The sequence below is a fragment of the Lolium rigidum genome, chromosome 4 (assembly GCF_022539505.1).
Source record: "Lolium rigidum isolate FL_2022 chromosome 4, APGP_CSIRO_Lrig_0.1, whole genome shotgun sequence".
NCBI lineage: Eukaryota > Viridiplantae > Streptophyta > Magnoliopsida > Poales > Poaceae > Lolium > Lolium rigidum.
In genome coordinates, this window is record NC_061511.1 from 195,206,955 (window position 1) to 195,224,880 (window position 17,926).

At 47.9% G+C, this 17,926-nt stretch overlaps 1 protein-coding gene across 1 annotated transcript; it reads right to left on the minus strand.

Moving 5' to 3' along the window:
• Nucleotides 1-561: 561 nt before the first annotated feature.
• On the minus strand, nucleotides 562-1,156 carry LOC124648001 (non-specific lipid-transfer protein P5-like). Its single transcript, XM_047187835.1, has 2 exons — nucleotides 748-1,156; nucleotides 562-575 (listed from the first exon to the last, which is right to left on the minus strand). Exons 1-2 carry the CDS (start codon nucleotides 1,154-1,156, stop codon nucleotides 562-564), a joined length of 423 nt encoding a protein of 140 aa, XP_047043791.1.
• Nucleotides 1,157-17,926: the final 16,770 nt, after the last annotated feature.

A 17,926-nucleotide genomic window follows, 5' to 3' on the forward strand; every position in this document is an offset into this window, starting at 1 on the left:
ATTAAGGGTCTAGCTATTTAACAGATCATGTATTGTTAGTGTTGCTTTTTAATTGATAGATTTGTCCAAGGAACGAGATTTATGTGACTATTTGATCGAAAAATATAACATTATTTTTGCTTTATATGCCCAATTTTGTTGCATTTTTGTGAACACATGTGCCTCCAATGAGTTGGTGATTAGGGTTAAACCATAGTGTGGACAAAGATGATTCCATTAAAGTACTTTGTTAGAAGAAATGTGTTTTCTGTAAGTAAATATGTATCACTTATATATATGCATTTAGAAATGAAATTTGTTAGAAATGAAATTTACGTCCCGTAGCAACGCACGGGCATTTGTACTAGTTTGGTATAGATATAGTTTATTGATAATGAACGATATTGTGTTCCGTTGAAATGGGGAAATTAATAGCATTCCCGTTGAGATGATTAAACGATCGATCAGTCGATCACAGTCGTAATACAGTTGGACGATTATTCAGTTGAACAACAGTCGTAATACAGTTGGACGATTATTCAGTTGAACGATTATTCACCATTGCATAATACAGTTGGACGATTATTCACCATCATCTACAGATGGATCACAGTATAGTCGCATAGAAACGATCCAGTAGAAACAACGTCCCACGGACCGTGTGGAGTTTATACTCCGACGAAGAGCACTCCTCAGTTCATATCCTGCACAAAACTGCAACGTTAAAAACGTATATATGACGAAAACTTATGTGAACCGATCGAGTACAGATCCAGTTTGGGTTTTGATGTGTCACGTACGAGTCACAGTTGACGTTGGGGCTTATCTTGTAGGGCAGCTGGACGCCGCACCTCCCGGGAAGCCCCGCGGCGCGGCTGAGGTACGGCCCGGCACCGACGCCGCGAGCGACGTTCTTGAGGCAGGTGCAGGCAGCGCGGCGGTCGGTCGTGGAGCTCGCCGTGGCCACGATGTTCTTGATCCCACCGCAGCACGCCTGCGGCACCTCGCCGCCGGACTCCACGTACCCGAGGCACGGCATCAGCGTGTTGTACACCGTGGAGCACGACAGCGCCGCGCTCGCCCCTCGCGGCGCGAGCGCCACCACCGCCATTAACGACGCCATGGCGAGCAGCGCCGGCGCGAGCGAGCGGCCACCCTTGTTCGCCGGAGAAGCCATCGATCCCAAGCTCTGGAGCAAAATAGCAGCGTCGCTGGACGGGTGAGTAAAGCGAATGGTGATCTCAGACAAGTGGGTGTGGTGAGCAGGCAGAGCGCATATATATGCAGCTAGGGAGGCGACGAGGTAGGTAGGTGGTTGGCATAGTGGCGTAGAAAGCTAGAAACGCATCAGTTGTGTTGTCAAGTGGAAACCTGCATGCTGCGAGTGTGCGACAGTTGTGTTGGCTCTTGCCATGTGTTATGCTGGTGCAGATCGACGTGCAGCATCGAAGTTCCAACACGCATGCAGGTGTCTTGCGCCATGTGTGGACATCAGGTGAGGGAAGGGGAACGCTCGATCGATCGTGAGCGCAACGGGGCGTAGACCAGCACGACTTTTTTTTTTAATCAGACACATCTGCCCATCAATTAATGGCAGCCAATGGATCTTATGAAAAAATAAAGTTACAAAAATTTACCCACCAATGCCATCACCAGACTTTTCTTTTACAAGTGCCACTCACATACACGCGCATACACTCACCCCTATGAACGCACACACGCATACCCTACCTCTATGAACACCTCCGAAATACTGAGCCAGCGGACTGGATCTTGAAATTGACCCCTTCCATTGGTAACCGAACCTAAAAAACAGCCCAATGGGCGTTTGGTTTAACCCTAAAATGTTATTGGTTATTTAGGTTTGACCCGCTTTTGCCAAAGGTTATTTTGTCCCTGCACCTAATCGCGAGCGTGGTTGTCCTCCTCTTGATTTCCGATCGACCACGGCATGCCAGCTTCCACCATGCTAATGAGGCATCCATCTTCTCCCATGTTTGTGCCGCTTCCTGTTATCTCGCTCAATTTCATCATTTTGCGATGGGTGATATCCGCCACCACGCCATCAGCGTCCACCAACCAGGCTCGGAGATTGACCACCACGTCGTGTGATACATTGGACGTCTCCAACGTATCTATAATTTCTGATGTTCCATGCTAGTTTTATGACAATACCTACATGTTTTGCTCACACTTTATAATGATTTTATGCATTTTCCGGAACTAACCTATTAACAAGATGCCACAGTGTCAGTTCCTGTTTTCTGTTGTTTTTGGTTCCAGAAAGGCTGTTCGGGCAATATTCTCGGAATTCGACGAAACAAAAGCCAAACATCTTATTTTACCGAGACGGACCAGAACACCGAACGGGAGATGGAGTGGAGGCCCAGGGCCCCACACCATAGGCCGGCGCGGCCTAGGAGGGGCGCGCGCCGCCCTATGGGGTGGCCCCCCAGGACCCCTCCGAGGCTGCCCTTCCGCCTATAAAGTCTCTCCGTCGCGAAAACCCTAAGGAGATAAGCCACGATACGAGAAAAGTTACGCAGCCGCCGCCATCGCGAAACTCCATTTCGGGGGACAGAAGTCTCTGTTCCGGCACGCCGCCGGGACGGGGAATTGCCCCCGGAGTCATCTGCATCGACGCCACCGCCATCTTCATCGCCGCTGCTGTCTCCCATGATGAGGAGGGAGTAGTTCTCCTCCGAGGCTGAGGGCTCTACCGGTAGCTATGTGGTTCATCTCTCTCTCCCATGGTGTGATCTTTATGTGATCATGAGCTTTGTATCACTATTAATATATGTGCTACTCTAGTGATGTTATTAAAGTAGTCTATTCCTCCTCCATGATGTAATGTTGACAGTGTGTGCATCATGTAGTACTTGGCGTGGGTTATGATTGTAATCTCTTGTAGATTATGAAGTTAACTATTACTATGCACTCTAGAGGTGTTATCACCAGAATTTGACCAAGTCAGAGGTGGGCCGCGATCAAGATGGGTTTGAAGAATATACATAGAAGGAATACGTGAATCGGCCTTTTATACCAAGTTGGGCTTAATTGCCCGTGTATCTGTAACATATTAGATCGCATCTTAGTTTAGAAGTTAGAATCTTACCCGTGCACGGTTTAGTGCACGCTCACATTAGAAAGTCCCCGGGACTATAAATATGTATCTAGGGTTTATGGAATAAACAACAACCAACGTTCAACACAAACAAATCTCGGCGCATCGCCAACTCCTTCGTCTCGAGGGTTTCTACCGGTAAGCACCATGCTGCCTAGATCGCATCTTGCGATCTAGGCAGCGCAATGCCTATCACGTTGTTCATGCGTTGCTCGTGCTGAAGCCTTTTTGATGGCGAGCAACGTAGTTATCTTAGATATGTTAGGGTTAGCATTGTTCTTCGTATAATATGCTATCGTCGTGCGACCCTTGCATGTCTAGCCGCCCTTACACCTATCCTAGGTGTAGGGGCGGCACCCCGCTTGATCATGGTTTAGTAGATTCGATCCGTTACGGTTGCTCCTTGATTCTTCAAGGATTAGTTTAATATCTGCAATAGTTAGGCCCTACAAAGGGTTGGAGGATCCAGCGGCGTGTAGGGTGAAGTTCGCTAGCCCTAGAAAGGATGTTCCGAGGATCAACCTCGTGTTGGTTTTTAGGCCCTGTCTAGGATCGGCTTATGATCACCGTACGCGAGCGCGAGGCCCAATCGTGAGTAGGATGATCCGATTATGCGGTGAAAACCCTAAATCATCGTAGATCTCATCAGCTTTATCTTGATCAAGCAGGACCACCATATATTCGGACACCTTGTTCGAATCATGGGTGGATCGGCTCTTTGAGCCGATTCACGGGATAACTCTGAGAGCCGATCGAGGCTCGTATTTAACGTTTACGTGTGTGCCCTGCAGGAAACTAAGCGAGGCATCATCCACACCTTCCCGACCGGGTATAGGTCAGGTGGCACGCCCTTGCGACAAGCATCGGGTGTGTGACCGGAAGGCTTTGCGGGCCGTCGCTCAGAGGGACTGGGGCCAGCCGCAGCCCTAGTTGTTCCCGGCTCTACTGTGTTGCCAGTCGTTGCCCGACGGTGGGTTTCTGACGCCAACACATTCTGGCACGCCCGGTGGGACAATCTTCAACCATCCACCGCATCGCCATCTACATTCGAGATGGCGGAGAGCACTCCGGTCAAGTGCGAGGATCTGCCTGACGAGCTCAAGAAGAAGCATGACGAGGTCAGGGCAGCCCTTGAAGCCGAACTCATCGGCTCCTTCGAGAAGACCCGTTCGCACGGTATCGAACTCAATGGGAACACACGTCCGCGGCTTGGCGTCAACATGGTGGATCTCAGCCACTCTTTAAGGGAGATAGGGCTCTCCTCTGGTGTCAACATGGCAGGGCTTGCCAGTCGCCATAACAAAGACAAGGCAGAGGGCAGCCAATCCCGGGGCAAAGATAAAGAGGAGGCCGATCCACGCGACCGGCTCCAAGATGATGACAACTGCTCTCACGGCGAAGACAAGGAAGAAGCCGTTCCGCGCGACCGGCTAAGACACGATGCATGGGCAATGGGGTGCGTCGGCTGATACACTGGGAAAAATCCATTGCGCTCCTAACAAAGCCGACGTTCACATCGTAGTACCTTGGCCGACCATAGAGCCGATTTCAGCAGTTACCTGGCAGAATCGGCTCGGGGGGCACCTAAGTATATGAGCATACGCGACATCGTTCGACATGTGCGGAGAAATATTGGTGGCTGATAGGGAAATCGGCCAGTAAAAAAAAAACTAAAGAAATCGAGACATGCATCAGTTTACTCGGCGGTCAACCTTACAGCGAAGCAAGTTTACATGCATCAGTTCACACAAAGAAGCCCTACTGAAGAAAAGCCTCAAGGGCGCGAAGAGCATCGGCACGGATTCGATCCACCTCGGCGATCTCGGCCTCGTCATCCTTGTCCCTCCCCATCACCAGCTGGCTGCTCAGAGCACGGATTTCAGCCAGGTCGGTCTTCAGATCAGCTGTGAGACCTTGTGCTTCCTCTTGGGAGCGAGAAATGAGGGCTTTCTCATCCTGGATAAGTTGTTTGGTCTCCCTGGTCCTCTTTTCAAGGTCTTCCAGCTCTTTGCACAAGGTTTCAAGCCTGACACTACGGGTGGAAGTGGCGGTCTTGGCGTCTAAAGCGGCTTTCTTCTCATTGAGCCGTTGACATTTGCCTGCAATATCGGCTCTTAACGGGAGTTGGGCACGCCGAAGAGTGATCCTTTGACGAGCCGACTGCACCCTTGACCTGAAAACTGACAAAGTTACTGCCGGCCAAAGCTTAACTTGCAGCGTGACTGGGAGACGGGGCTGGATGTCCTCGAGGAGGCCCTTGATTGCCTCGGGGTTCTCGACCAGGGTTTCGACCGAGGAGGAGAGCAAAACTTTGAGGCGCTGGAGCGGACCATCAACTGCGCTAGGCTCCAGCTCTTCACCTGCTTTGGAACCTGCTTTGGAAACAGCTGGCTCGATGGAGTTGGGATCGAACGACAGCAAGCTTGAAGGGTCACACCCCTGACAGACGAGCAAGAGCAGCATGAGCATGCGACAGAGGAAAAGAGTGGGCCCGGGAGAATGAATCTTACCTCCCCCAAGAAAGGAATGGAAGCCGAGGTGGTGACAATCGACTTTGCGGTAGTTTCGGCCAGGTTAGCCACTTGGTCGGTCACGCTTGGCGAGTTGGGTAGGCCAAGGGCAGCCGATGGCATCGGCAACTCTTCAACATTCCCGCTAGAGGTCCCATTAGTCTGCAAGGGAAATGTTGAGGCAATCCAATTAGTAGCAAGACAGTGTGAAACACGAGCTGTTGAGGGAATTACATTTGAAACTTCCTGACTCGGCGAGGAGACTTGAGGGCCTGTGCGAGCCCGTGTGACGCATCTACGCTTCAGGCGTGACCCTGTTTGGATCGGAGCCTGAAGGACAGCAGGTTCGGGAGTCGACCTCTTCCTAGAAGCCGACGTTGGCGAGTCCGTCTGGCTCTGTGTGGTGGATCTTTCTGTGTCGTCTGAGGAGGAGTCCCTTGGACTGGACTGTGCTCCCTCACTAGAGTTCCCTTCAGTGGAAGCCTGAAAGAAAGGAGGTACAACCATGTTACAAAGGTTGGAAAGGCAAACGTGGTCGGATGAAACACGGATCAACTTACGTGCAGGCTTTCCTGGGCAGGAGCTTTGCGTTTTAGGGTCTTCCTGGTAGCCACCTTTCTCACTGCCGTCCTCACCTGCGTCGAGGCTTGGGGGGCAATTGACCCTGAAGATGCTTTACTCTTGGGAGCCGATTTCGGGGAAATCGGCTGACTCTGCATTATGATTTTCTTCAGAGGTGGTGAGTTCTGGCAGAAGAGAACCACTGGGGCTGGAGGAAGGAATACGAAGGGGGAGCCATCGGCTTGCGTGGGAGTTGGGCCGTCTTGTTGCTGTCAGGAAATGGGGTCAGGTCGCAAACAATCATCATAAGCGGCTGCAAGAAATATTTCGAGTGATGGTACCTGGTCTGCGGGGATGTCATACTCGGCATCAAGTTGTCTCAACAGCGGTCCTAAGGCCCTTCTGAAGACATGGGTCTTCCACATGGACCACCAAGTCTCGAAACCATCAGTAGTGAAGGAGAAACGGAGGTCGTGGGGAATAGGAATGGCCAAAGCATCAAAGAAGGTATAACACCTTTGGCCCGTAAGGATGTCAGGCAGTTCAGCTCTACTTGTTGTCAGATGGTGCAAGAAGAAGTGTGGAGGCACCTGCCCAAGACCGAGCTGTCGGGCTGCTACTACCGGTTGATAACACTCATAGCCAGGTTTGATGATCCGGTTTGAGGTACTCATGCCGACGAGGAAGGAAGCAAGGACGAATCATGATGGAATACGGATGCTTGGGTGCTTGGCATCATCGGCAAAATTATCCAATCGAAAGGAGACTGGATTTTCAAAATTCGCCGATTCAGTATAAGGAAAGAACAGGGGGTTGTCTAAACCTTGAAAGAAGATCTTGAACCACCCTGCTGCTTCTTTAGGGATCAGCCTGCTGCCTGGGAGACCATACAAAGCTTGGCCATAGCTGGTGCATCGGATATCCTTTCCGTTGACATCCGGAAAGGTGCGGGAGGTCAAAGGTGGGAAGTCGGGGATCCGGGTCTCGAAAGTATAGCTGCGCCCATAGCTGAATAAACCACCAGGGACCGCCAGTCTTAACTGTCTTTTGAGAGAACAGTTTGACAGACATCAGTTGAAGAGATCGATAAACCTCTCCAAGAAACAGTTTGCCTAGGCCGAGTTGGGTGCCTTTAGCCAGTTCATAGGCCAGGGAAAGATAATTCTTGGTAGGGGCAAGGGATGGGCCACAGAAGATAAAATGCTCTAACCAGAAGTTCAGGAAGGCCGTATGTTCTCTCTCTGTCACAGGACCTTTGGTCTTCATATAACGTTTGAGGTAGGCTCCCCAGCTGGTGCACTCTTTTTTAGAAGAAAGGGTGAAAGGAACTCTCGGCAGTTTGAATGCAGAAGGGCTTGGGGACACGACGTCTAGGCCTGTGATCATGGCTACATCCAGCAGGGTTGGTGTCATAGGGCCATGGTCGAACATAAAGCAGTTCAGTGCGTCAGACCAGAAATAGCCGATGGTTTTCAGAATATTTTCATTTTTCTCAAGAGGAGATAATGATAATGACAGGGCATCGGCTATTCCTATGGCTTCCCAGGTTGCATAATGGGTTCTGGATACTCTATTATACCATATCACCCAACCCTCAGGAGGATTAGGCCAGGCTCGCAGATAGTCGGCCCATGAGGTCAGATCTAAGTTCTGGTTTACGAAGGGGATTCTGTTAGCTTCGCAGGAAATTAAGTGAGCAGGACTCTCGGAAGAACGAGGACCGAGGCACATAGAATTTGCGAGAGAAGGATGTGGTAGCAAGATGTCTGAGACCTAAAATTGATAGCGGAGTAGAGCATTAATTCAGGTGTTTGCTGTTCACTCTTAACATTGATGCGCATGACAAGAGGGCTGTCGAGGGTTACCTTCAGACGGGAGACCATGGCGTCAGCGTTGGATGACTCCGCCATTGGGTGCGCTGAGGAATTGGGACGGTGCAGCTGAGATCTGAGATTCGTGGAACTGCCGGGGTGGCGATTTGGGGATCTAGGTTTCTCAGATGAGGGGCGCAGGTTACCGTTTGGGAGGGCGGCTAGTTTGACCCTGCTCCCGTTATATTTTGGAGGCTGATGTGGTACCATCGGCTCTTTCAGGGAGTGCTCGACTCTAGCTATCGGCAAAGTTAAGTGAAGACATTCCTTTAGTTTAAGATGAATGCTTTAGGACGGTGATAAAGTCAAGGGTGATAAAGTCAAGGCGCCACGACATGTCCCGACGAAAGAAAAGCATAATGATTTTGGAAATGTTATTTCCAAAACCAGGGGGGCATGTGTTATCACCAGAATTTGACCAAGTCAGAGGTGGGCCGCGATCAAGATGGGTTTGAAGAATATACATAGAAGGAATACGTGAATCGGCCTTTTATACCAAGTTGGGCTTAATTGCCCGTGTATACGTAACATATTAGATCGCATCTTAGTTTAGAAGTTAGAATCTTACCCGTGCACGGTTTAGTGCACGCCCACATTAGAAAGTCCCCTGGACTATAAATATGTATCTAGGGTTTATGGAATAAACAACAACCAACGTTCAACACAAACAAATCTCGGCGCATCGCCAACTCCTTCGTCTCGAGGGTTTCTACCGGTAAGCACCATGCTGCCTAGATCGCATCTTGCGATCTAGGCAGCGCAATGCCTATCACGTTGTTCATGCGTTGCTCGTGCTGAAGCCTTTTTGATGGCGAGCATAATATGCTATCGTCGTGCGACCCTTGCATGTCTAGCCGCCCTTACACCTATCCTAGGTGTAGGGGCGGCACCCCGCTTGATCATGGTTTAGTAGATTCGATCCGTTACGGTTGCTCCTTGATTCTTCAAGGATTAGTTTAATATCCGCAATAGTTAGGCCCTACAAAGGGTTGGAGGATCCAGCGGCGTGTAGGGTGAAGTTCGCTAGCCCTAGAAAGGATGTTCCGAGGATCAACCTCGTGTTGGTTTTTAGGCCCTGTCTAGGATCGGCTTATGATCACCGTACGCGAGCGCGAGGCCCAATTGTGAGTAGGATGATCCGATTATGCGGTGAAAACCCTAAATCGTCGTAGATCTCATCAGCTTTATCTTGATCAAGCAGGACCACCATATATTCGGACACCTTGTTCGAATCATGGGTGGATCGGCTCTTTGAGCCGATTCACGGGATAACTCGAGAGCCGATCGAGGCTCGTATTTAACGTTTACGTGTGTGCCCTGCAGGAAACTAAGCGAGGCATCATCCACACCTTCCTGACCAGGTATAGGTCAGGTGGCACGCCCTTGCGACAACATCGGGTGTGTGACCAGAAGGCTTTGCGGGCCGTCGCTCAGAGGGACTGGGGCCAGCCGCAGCCCTAGTTGTTCCCGGCTCTACTGTGTTGCCAGTCGTTGCCCGACGGTGGGTTTCTGACGCCAACAAGAGGTTACTTTAATATGAACTCCGGAATTACTCTCCACGATGTGACGGTGACAGTGTGCGCATCGTGTGTGATTCCTTTATGAAGTTGTGGCGCTAGTTTACTCCGGCTTGAGGGTGCTCTTGTAGCCCTACACAATGAATGGTGTTTGTTATCCAACAAGAGAGTGTTTGAAGTAGCACAAGTGAAGAGAAGTTATTTATTTATGTGATCATTGTTGAGAGTGTCCACTACTGAAAGTATGATCCCTAGGCATTGTTTCCAAATATCGAATCACCGTTTATTTACTGTTCTACTGCATGTTTACTTGCTGCCATATTTATTTCAGATTGTTATTACCACTCATATTCATCCATATCACTTGCATCTTACTATCTCTTCGCCGAACTAGTGCACCTATACATCCGACAAGTGTATTAGGTGTGTTGGGGACACAAGAGACTTCTTGTATCGTAATTGCGGGGTTGCTTGAGAGGGATATCTTTGACCTCTACCTCCCTGAGTTCGATAAACCTTGGGTGATTCACTTAAGGGAAACTTGTTGCTGTTCTACAAACCTCTCGCTCTTGGAGGCCCAACACTGTCTACAGGAATAGAAGCGTGCGTAGACATCAAGCTATTTTACGGCGCCGTTGCCGGGGAGGTAAGGTAAAAGGTATTCACATCCTCCGACTACTAAGCTATTTCCTAGCACTGTTGACGGTGTGTGAGTGCTCGAAGCTATTTCCTTTAGATCCTGCAATTGCATCTTTTTGTTTCTTGTTTTTATTTTCAATAGTTAGGCTTAATGGAAAACAACAAAAAAAGTAGAGATCTTTATGAACTTTATATTAAATTAGGACATGATGTGTTTGAAGAGAGAATTAAAAAACCTATGGAACTTTATATGCATGATAATGGCAATGTTATTAGTATGAATGCTTTGAACACCATTGTTGCTAATGCTATGGAAAATTCTAAGCTTGGGGATGCTGGTTTTGATGAGCATGATATTTTTAGTCCCCCAAGCATGGAGGAGAAAATTTACTTTGATGATACTTTGCCTCCCATTTATGATGATTATAATGATAGTGGTATTTTGGTGCCACCTACTATGGAGGATAAAGTTTATTATGATTATACTATGCCTCCTATATTTGATGATTATGGTGATGAGAATAATAATGATAGCTACTTTATTGAATTTGCTCCCACTACAATTAATAAAATTGATTATGCTTATGTGGAGAGTAATGATACTTTTATGCATGTGATAAGAATGCTTTATGTGATAGTTATATTGTTGAGTTTGTTCATGATACTACTGAAAGTTATTATGAGAGAGGGAAACATGGTTATATGCATCTTAATAATGTTAAGTTTCCCCTCTTTATGTTGAGAATCTTGAAGTTGCGCTTGTGTTGCCTTTCTATGCTTATTGCGTTATGCTTACATGACTTGTTTATTTACAAGATTCCTTTTCATAGGAAGTGGGTTAGACTTAAAAGTGTTTCTTATTTGTTTTTGATGCTCTCTTTTGCTTCAACTCTTATTTCTTGCGAGTGCATCATTAAAATTACTGAGCCCATCTTAATGGCTATAAAGAAAGCACTCCATGGGAGATAACCCATGTTTTTATTTTGCTGCTGTTTTGTTGTGTCTTGGAAGTTGTTACTACTGTAGCAACCTCTCCTTATCTTTATTTTATTGCATTGTTGTGCCAAGTAAAGTCTTTGATAGTAAGGTTAATACTTGATTTGGATTACTGCCTAGAAACAGATTTCTTGCTGTCACGAATTTGAGTAGACCTCTCTGTAGGTAACTCAGAAAAATCTGCCAATTTTTGTGTGTGATCCTCAGATATGTACGCAACTTTCATTCAATTTAAGATTTTTCATCTGAGCAAGTTAAGTGCCCCTGAAAAATCCGTCTTTACGGACTGTTCTGTTTTGACAGATTCTGCCTTTTATTTCGCATTGCCTCTTTTGCTATGTTGAATGGATTTCTTTGTTCCATCAACTTTCAGTAGCTTTGTGCAATGTCCAGAAGTGTTAAGAAGGATTATGTCACCTCTGAATATGTGAATTTTTTATTAGGGGTTTCTAGTTTCGTGCCCCTGGTTCGTTAGTTGTACTCAGTTTTCCCCAGTCCCTTAGTTTTTCCTCAGTTTTCCCCTCCTCTAGTTTGAAACACGCACAAGTGCTGGAACGGCCGGTAGCCGTCGGGTCGGAGGCCTTGACCGTTAGTCCGACCGGGTGGGGCCGCACGGGGCAGCTCCTCCCTGACCGTCTCGTGCTGACGGGTAGGGTCGAGGAGACACGTCGGAGCAGCCATCCATCTATCGGCGACGTGTGGGCCGTTTTATTTCATGATTTTATACGCGGTGCTGCCAATGACAAATGGGGCCGCTCTATAGGGCTGCCGCAGCCAATGACCAGTGGGGTCGTATAGTTTTCGATAAAAGACATATATTGCCGCTGCGTGGGGCTGCCACAGCCAATGACCAGTGGGGTCGTCTATTTATTTAGGGAAACTCATATATTGCCGCTCTGTGGGGCCTCCGCAGCCAATGACCAGTGGGGTCGTCTATTTTTCAGGAAAATACATATATTGCCGCTCTGTGGGGCTGCCGCAGCCAATGACCAGTGGGGTCGTCTATTTATTTAGAGAAACTCATATATTGCCGCTCTGTGGGGCCTCCGCAGCCAATGACCAGTGGGGTCGTCTATTTTTCGGGAAAAGACATATATTGCCGCTCTGTGGGGCTGCCGCAGCCAATGACCCGTGGGGTCGTCTATTTATTTAGAGAAACTCATATATTGCCGCTGCGTGGGGCTGCCGCAGCCAATGACCGGTGGGGTCGTCTATTTATTTAGAGAGAAAAAATCATATCTTGCCGCTATGATATATGTCTTTAGAGAATATCATAGAGAGAAGCAACAAGTTCGCTAATTAATTATTCTTAAGCTAGACCGGAGAACCGCTGGCAGCTCGTTCCCCACCGTCGGACGGAGCAGCCATCGCCGGCGGCGCGCCGGCGTCTCGTCGCGCCGCCGGCTCTGTCCCCGGCGGCGTCGGACGAGCTGCGGCGCTGCACGTCAACCACGGCTCCGGCACTTGTTTCGTCCGCACGCATTGTACCCACCGCGGGAAAGTCCGCCGCAAGCAGATCCGCCGCCCACGACGACCGGGATTTGTTCCGCGCACCAATTGGTAGACCTCCGCTTCTGCCTCCCCGCCCCCTAATCGATTCGGTTCCCGTAATTTATTGGAGTTTGCAGGTACGAAATAGTCCTCAATGTCTCGTCGTAGCGGGTACACCGGCGAGGGTGGGGATTCGATCATGTCGTGGCCACGTTCTACTTCTCCTACCTCGTCGGAAGTGCAGGTATATAGCTTCAGCTCTACGTACTACCGTTGAATTTGAAGTTCCGCCATGGCCTGTTGGGGTGATTTCAGTTGTTCTTTTTTCCATTATTGTTACGATTAGCCGGGCAAGCCGATGATCCATGGTACATTGCATACCAAGATGAATCAACCCGGTGGTGTAGCCGGAGGATGGATTTGGAGGAGAAGGTGGCCAATTTAGGTGATGAATTGGCCCGTAAAAACCTGATGATATTCGAGCTGAAGCGTATTGTGGATGAAGAAAAGAAGAATTCAGAGCTTATTCGCAAGGAGAAGTTGAGAGTTGAGACATATCTTGCCGTATTTGATCAAGTGGTAGAAAATCTAGAACATGAACTTAAAGTGATGGGAGAGGAGAAAAGTAGATTCATCTGTGCAGTTTTATTAGGTGTCATCCCTGTCCTAGCAGTTATGTGGTTATGGTAGACGATTTAGTATAGAATTGTTATTCAGTAGATGGCTCTAACCACTGTATTTTGTTGTGGCTCTAAGCACTGTATTTCGGTGTACAATTTCCTACTTGTGCTAAGTAATGTGCACGATAATTTTAGCAAGGGATCCCAAAAGTGAAAGCATGTACCAGCCTCCGGATCAAATACATATCAATATCTTCCCAATCAAGTTGGGATAGAATTCAAATCATACATACGGATGTACATGGACACATCAAGAACGTGAAGAAGCTTTTTTTGAGACGGAGGTAGTAGTTCGAACAATTTTATCCCATTTGGAAATTGAAAAATACAAATTTATAATAATTTATCCCAATTTGCGGCGTCGAACACGGTCGCGCAGCGATGGGCAAGAAAGGCCGGGACGACGGGCGGCTGAGGTTTGGTCATCTGCGCCATCAAACGTTGAAGCGATGTTATCGGCGATGGCTTCAATGTTCGTGGCATCGATGACCAGTGTCGGAACCGCCGCTGTCTTGGTGTACTTCATCAGCGACGGATCTGCGGAGGGCTGGATCGGCGGCTTTGCGGCGCGGTTGTAGACGATGGCTTCAATCGTCTTGGCATCGGTCGCACTCTCGGCACCGGAAGTGAGACATCAACGAGCTCCGACATTGAAGGCTGGGTGCTGCGCCGTCGAAGCGATGTTGTAGGCGATGGCTTCAATGTTCGTGGCATCGATGACCACTTGTCGGCACGGCCGCCGTCTTGGTGTTCTTCATCATTCAACAGATCTGAGAATAGAATCGAAAGTGAGACAGAGAGAGACATTTCAACTATTTCGACGGTTAGATCCTCACCGGCACTCTTAGATCCACGGCGCACGCACGGTTAGATGCACGCCGCCGCACGCATGCGGTTAGATCCGCGCCGCCGCACGCCGACGCAGCACGGTTAGATCCGCGCCGCCGCCGCACGCCCGCCGCACACACGGTTAGATCCGCGCCGCCGCACGCACGGTTAGATCCGCGCGCCGCCGCGCCGCCGCCGCACGCACGGTTAGATCTGCGCCGCCGCACGCGCCGCCGCACGCACGGTTAGATCCGCGCCGCCGCGACCGCCGTAGTAAGAGAGGAAATACGAGAGAGGAGGATGCGGTCGGAATATGCGGCTGCCGGGGTTGGTAGGTATGTGCTCTGCTCTTGTCTCCGTATGCGTCCATCGTGGTAGAGAGAGAGATACGGGCCGTCCGATCATAAATGATCGAACGGTGCAAGCGTTCGCTGAGCTTTCAACTAACCAAGATCCGTGTGACATACATCTCGACCAATCGAGAGATCAGCCGGTGAGTACAAGTTAGGAAAAGCTGAGTAGAACTAAGAGGGGGAAAAGTGAGGAAATGTTTATCGGAAGGGCAAAGCTGAGTATGACTGAGTAAAACAAGTGGGCCCGGAGGGGAAAGCTGAGTAACACTAAGTAAAACAGGGGCACCCAAATAATAAACGGACTAAGGGAAATTGAAGCTTTTGGCATAAAAATTGTAAAATTGTGTTATTTGAACAATATATTACATTTTGGCCGACTAGATATTGTTTGCAACTCAAAGATACACAAGTGTGACGAATTTGGACTCATTTGGACAAAGTTTGTAAGCATAGTGGGTATTTGGGAGGTGTATTGAGAAGAAAGCCCTGCATCTTCATATCTAGTAGCTCATGGACTAGGAAGTGGTTTTGAAGCTTTTGGCATAAAAACTTCATATCTCTATATTTCCTTTTCCATTATTATTTCTCTAGGTTGTAGGTAACATAACAAGGCTCCATGGGAAGGTTCCACCATGTTTTGAATTATTTTGAATTGAACCCTAAAACCCTAAAACCCTAAAACCCTAAAATGATAAATGTGGCTTAAATGTGGCATACAAATTGTTCATACAAATTCAAATTGTTCAACACAAAGGGATCCCCAATACAAAGGGAACCACAATACAAATTGTTCATACAAATTCAAATTGTTCAACACAAAGGCATCCCCAATACAAATTGTTCAACACAAAGGGATCGCCAATACAAAGGGAACCCCAATACAAATTGTTCATACAAATTCAAATTAGTTGTTCAGAATAAAATCTTTCTCTTGCTCCTGGTGTGACTCGCTGGGGCCACCACCTTACTCCGGGTAAACCTAACGGGGATATTACCGGTGTCTACCTTCCTTTTGCCCTCTTTCTTGTTCTTCTTCTTCTTCGCAAAGCTTGTGCTTTTTCTTACGCCATGTACTCTTCGAAGTTAGCTTGTATCATGGCCTTACCACTTTCGTGGCATTCTCGACTATCTTGTTCCCTCTCCTCTAGACTCATCGGTTGAAGCCATTCTATATCCATCTTTTCCTCTGCTCTCCATCCAATGGTTCAAGCAGCTCTACATCCATCTGTTCCCCCGCTCTCGATCCATCGGTTCAATCTCCTCATGTTGAGCTGCTGCTTCAATCTCCTCTGCATTTGCTACTTCAATCTCCTCATGTTGAGCTGCTGCTTCAATCTCCTCTCGCATTTGCTTTGCTTCAATCACATCATGTTGAGCTGCTGCTTCAATCTCAAGTTGAATTGCTGCTTCATTCTCCTCTGCATTTTCTGCTCCCGCTCTGATCTTCCATTCCAAAAGCTGGGTCAACTCCATTTTTACAAAGCCTAGCAATGTGTCCGGGGATTCCACAAGCGTTTGCACTTACGTTTTCGAATCGGTGCACCACCCTCTGCACTAGCTCGATCCTATTCTTCCTCGGCCTACCTGCCGGTCTAGTCAATACTTGGAGAGTACGAGTTTGAAGCACTGGATCGACTTTCATCCATTGGTCTTTTCCCAACAAGGTAGGAACATTCATAGCATATGCAGCCCTAAATTTGGCAACGAGAGAAGTACTCGACACATGCGATCAACTTCACCATCTTCACCCCCTATAACACTCATGAAAAACAATGCGTGTATGCGAGGGTATCCCACGGATCTGCCATCCCCTACAATGGCATGTCCTATCAACCAAACTCATCGGATACCTCCACTTGCCTATTTTCTTTGTCGGTGTAGGTTACCTCGGCCTCCATTCCTTTTCGACGCACTTGCATCCTCAATTGTTTTGCCCTGGCATGCAAAGACTTAATCAAAGACGGGAGCATGAGATGGCCAACATAATTTGTGGATGCAATTCTTTGACGCAGATCGATCTTTATCATGATCATCTGCCTAATCTTATCAAATATTTGCCACGAGCATAAGCCCTTTCAATGACTTGACCTTTGAATTGAAACTCTCCGTAAGGTTACTTGTTACATAGTCTACCTTGCAAATTTCATTGAATTGGCTTCTTGACCACACCCTACCATGATGTTCATCCAAGTACTCCTTCACCCGGGTTTTTGTTTATACAACACATCCAAATGAAACGAGATGCTTCCTAGAGCTGCATGTGTATGAAGCTGGCCATAGGTTGTCGGTAAAAACTTTACCCTTGAATTTCTTTGTAAAATTCTGTACCAAGTGTCGCGTACATTCCCTATGCTCCACTCCAGGGAATACTTGCTTCTACCGCGATCTCCAAACCTTTGCAAGCGTACTGTGTGGATAACAAGTCCTGTTGGATGACCTATAAGGTCGCGCAAATTCTGCGAAACCAAGTCCAACTTTCCTGTGACTCAACCTCCAAAACCCCATAAGCAACGGGGAACATCCAATTATGTCCATCAAGCTGCACGATAGCAACAACTAGCTGTCCTTTAAACCTGCCATGAAGAGCTGATGCATCCACGGCCAAATAAGGCACTGTAACCGTCCAAAAAGCCTTTCCAGCAAGCTTTGAAACAAACAAAAGCCCTTACGAAACATTCCTTGTGCATTACCTTCCCGCTTTTCAATTTGTAGGGAAGCTGTATGCTTGTCTATCGCTACAACATCTGCTGGACTAGCCATCTCCACTTCGGCTTTGAAAGTGTAAAGCAAGCTGAAAGCTTTCATTCCATGGACCATTGATCTTGTCAAGAGCCATTTCCTTTGCATAGAACATTCTCATGTAAGGTACTTTCATTTTATACTTCTCAACCACCTTTTTACGAGTGTTGTTGGACCAAGTGAAGGATCTTCTCTCAGCCAATCTAGGATTACATCCGCCAACCACCTAGTCTTCGCTAGCTTTGTTTTCAGCTACGGCTCTCCCCTAGAGGTGGACACCTATGGATCTCATTATTCTTCTTTATCTGAAACATAATGATAAGGGATGTCGGTAATAGATAACAAATTTTACACCGTGATCTAAATACACAAGCTGGTTGGCGTAGTACCTGAACCAAGGCTGCTTCGCGCATTGTGGATGCATGCAGCCTAAACCTACACCTTGGGTATGGGCATTTAATTGTGAACCTACTGGCTCACTTTTAATAACCTCGAAATTATTCTTAGTGAGAATGTGATATGTAGTAATTGCATTACGGCAGTCCATCATCGTTTGAAACACGGTGCCTTCTACAAGCTGGGGTTTCTCACTGTTCCACTCAATTGTTGGCAAGTCTTCACCTTCGTAATCGGCTAAA

Excerpts from the sequence above, each read along its gene's own strand:
- LOC124648001 (XM_047187835.1), bottom strand. The coding sequence starts at position 1,156 with ATGGCTTCTCCGGCGAACAAGGGTGGCCGCTCGCTCGCGCCGGCGCTG.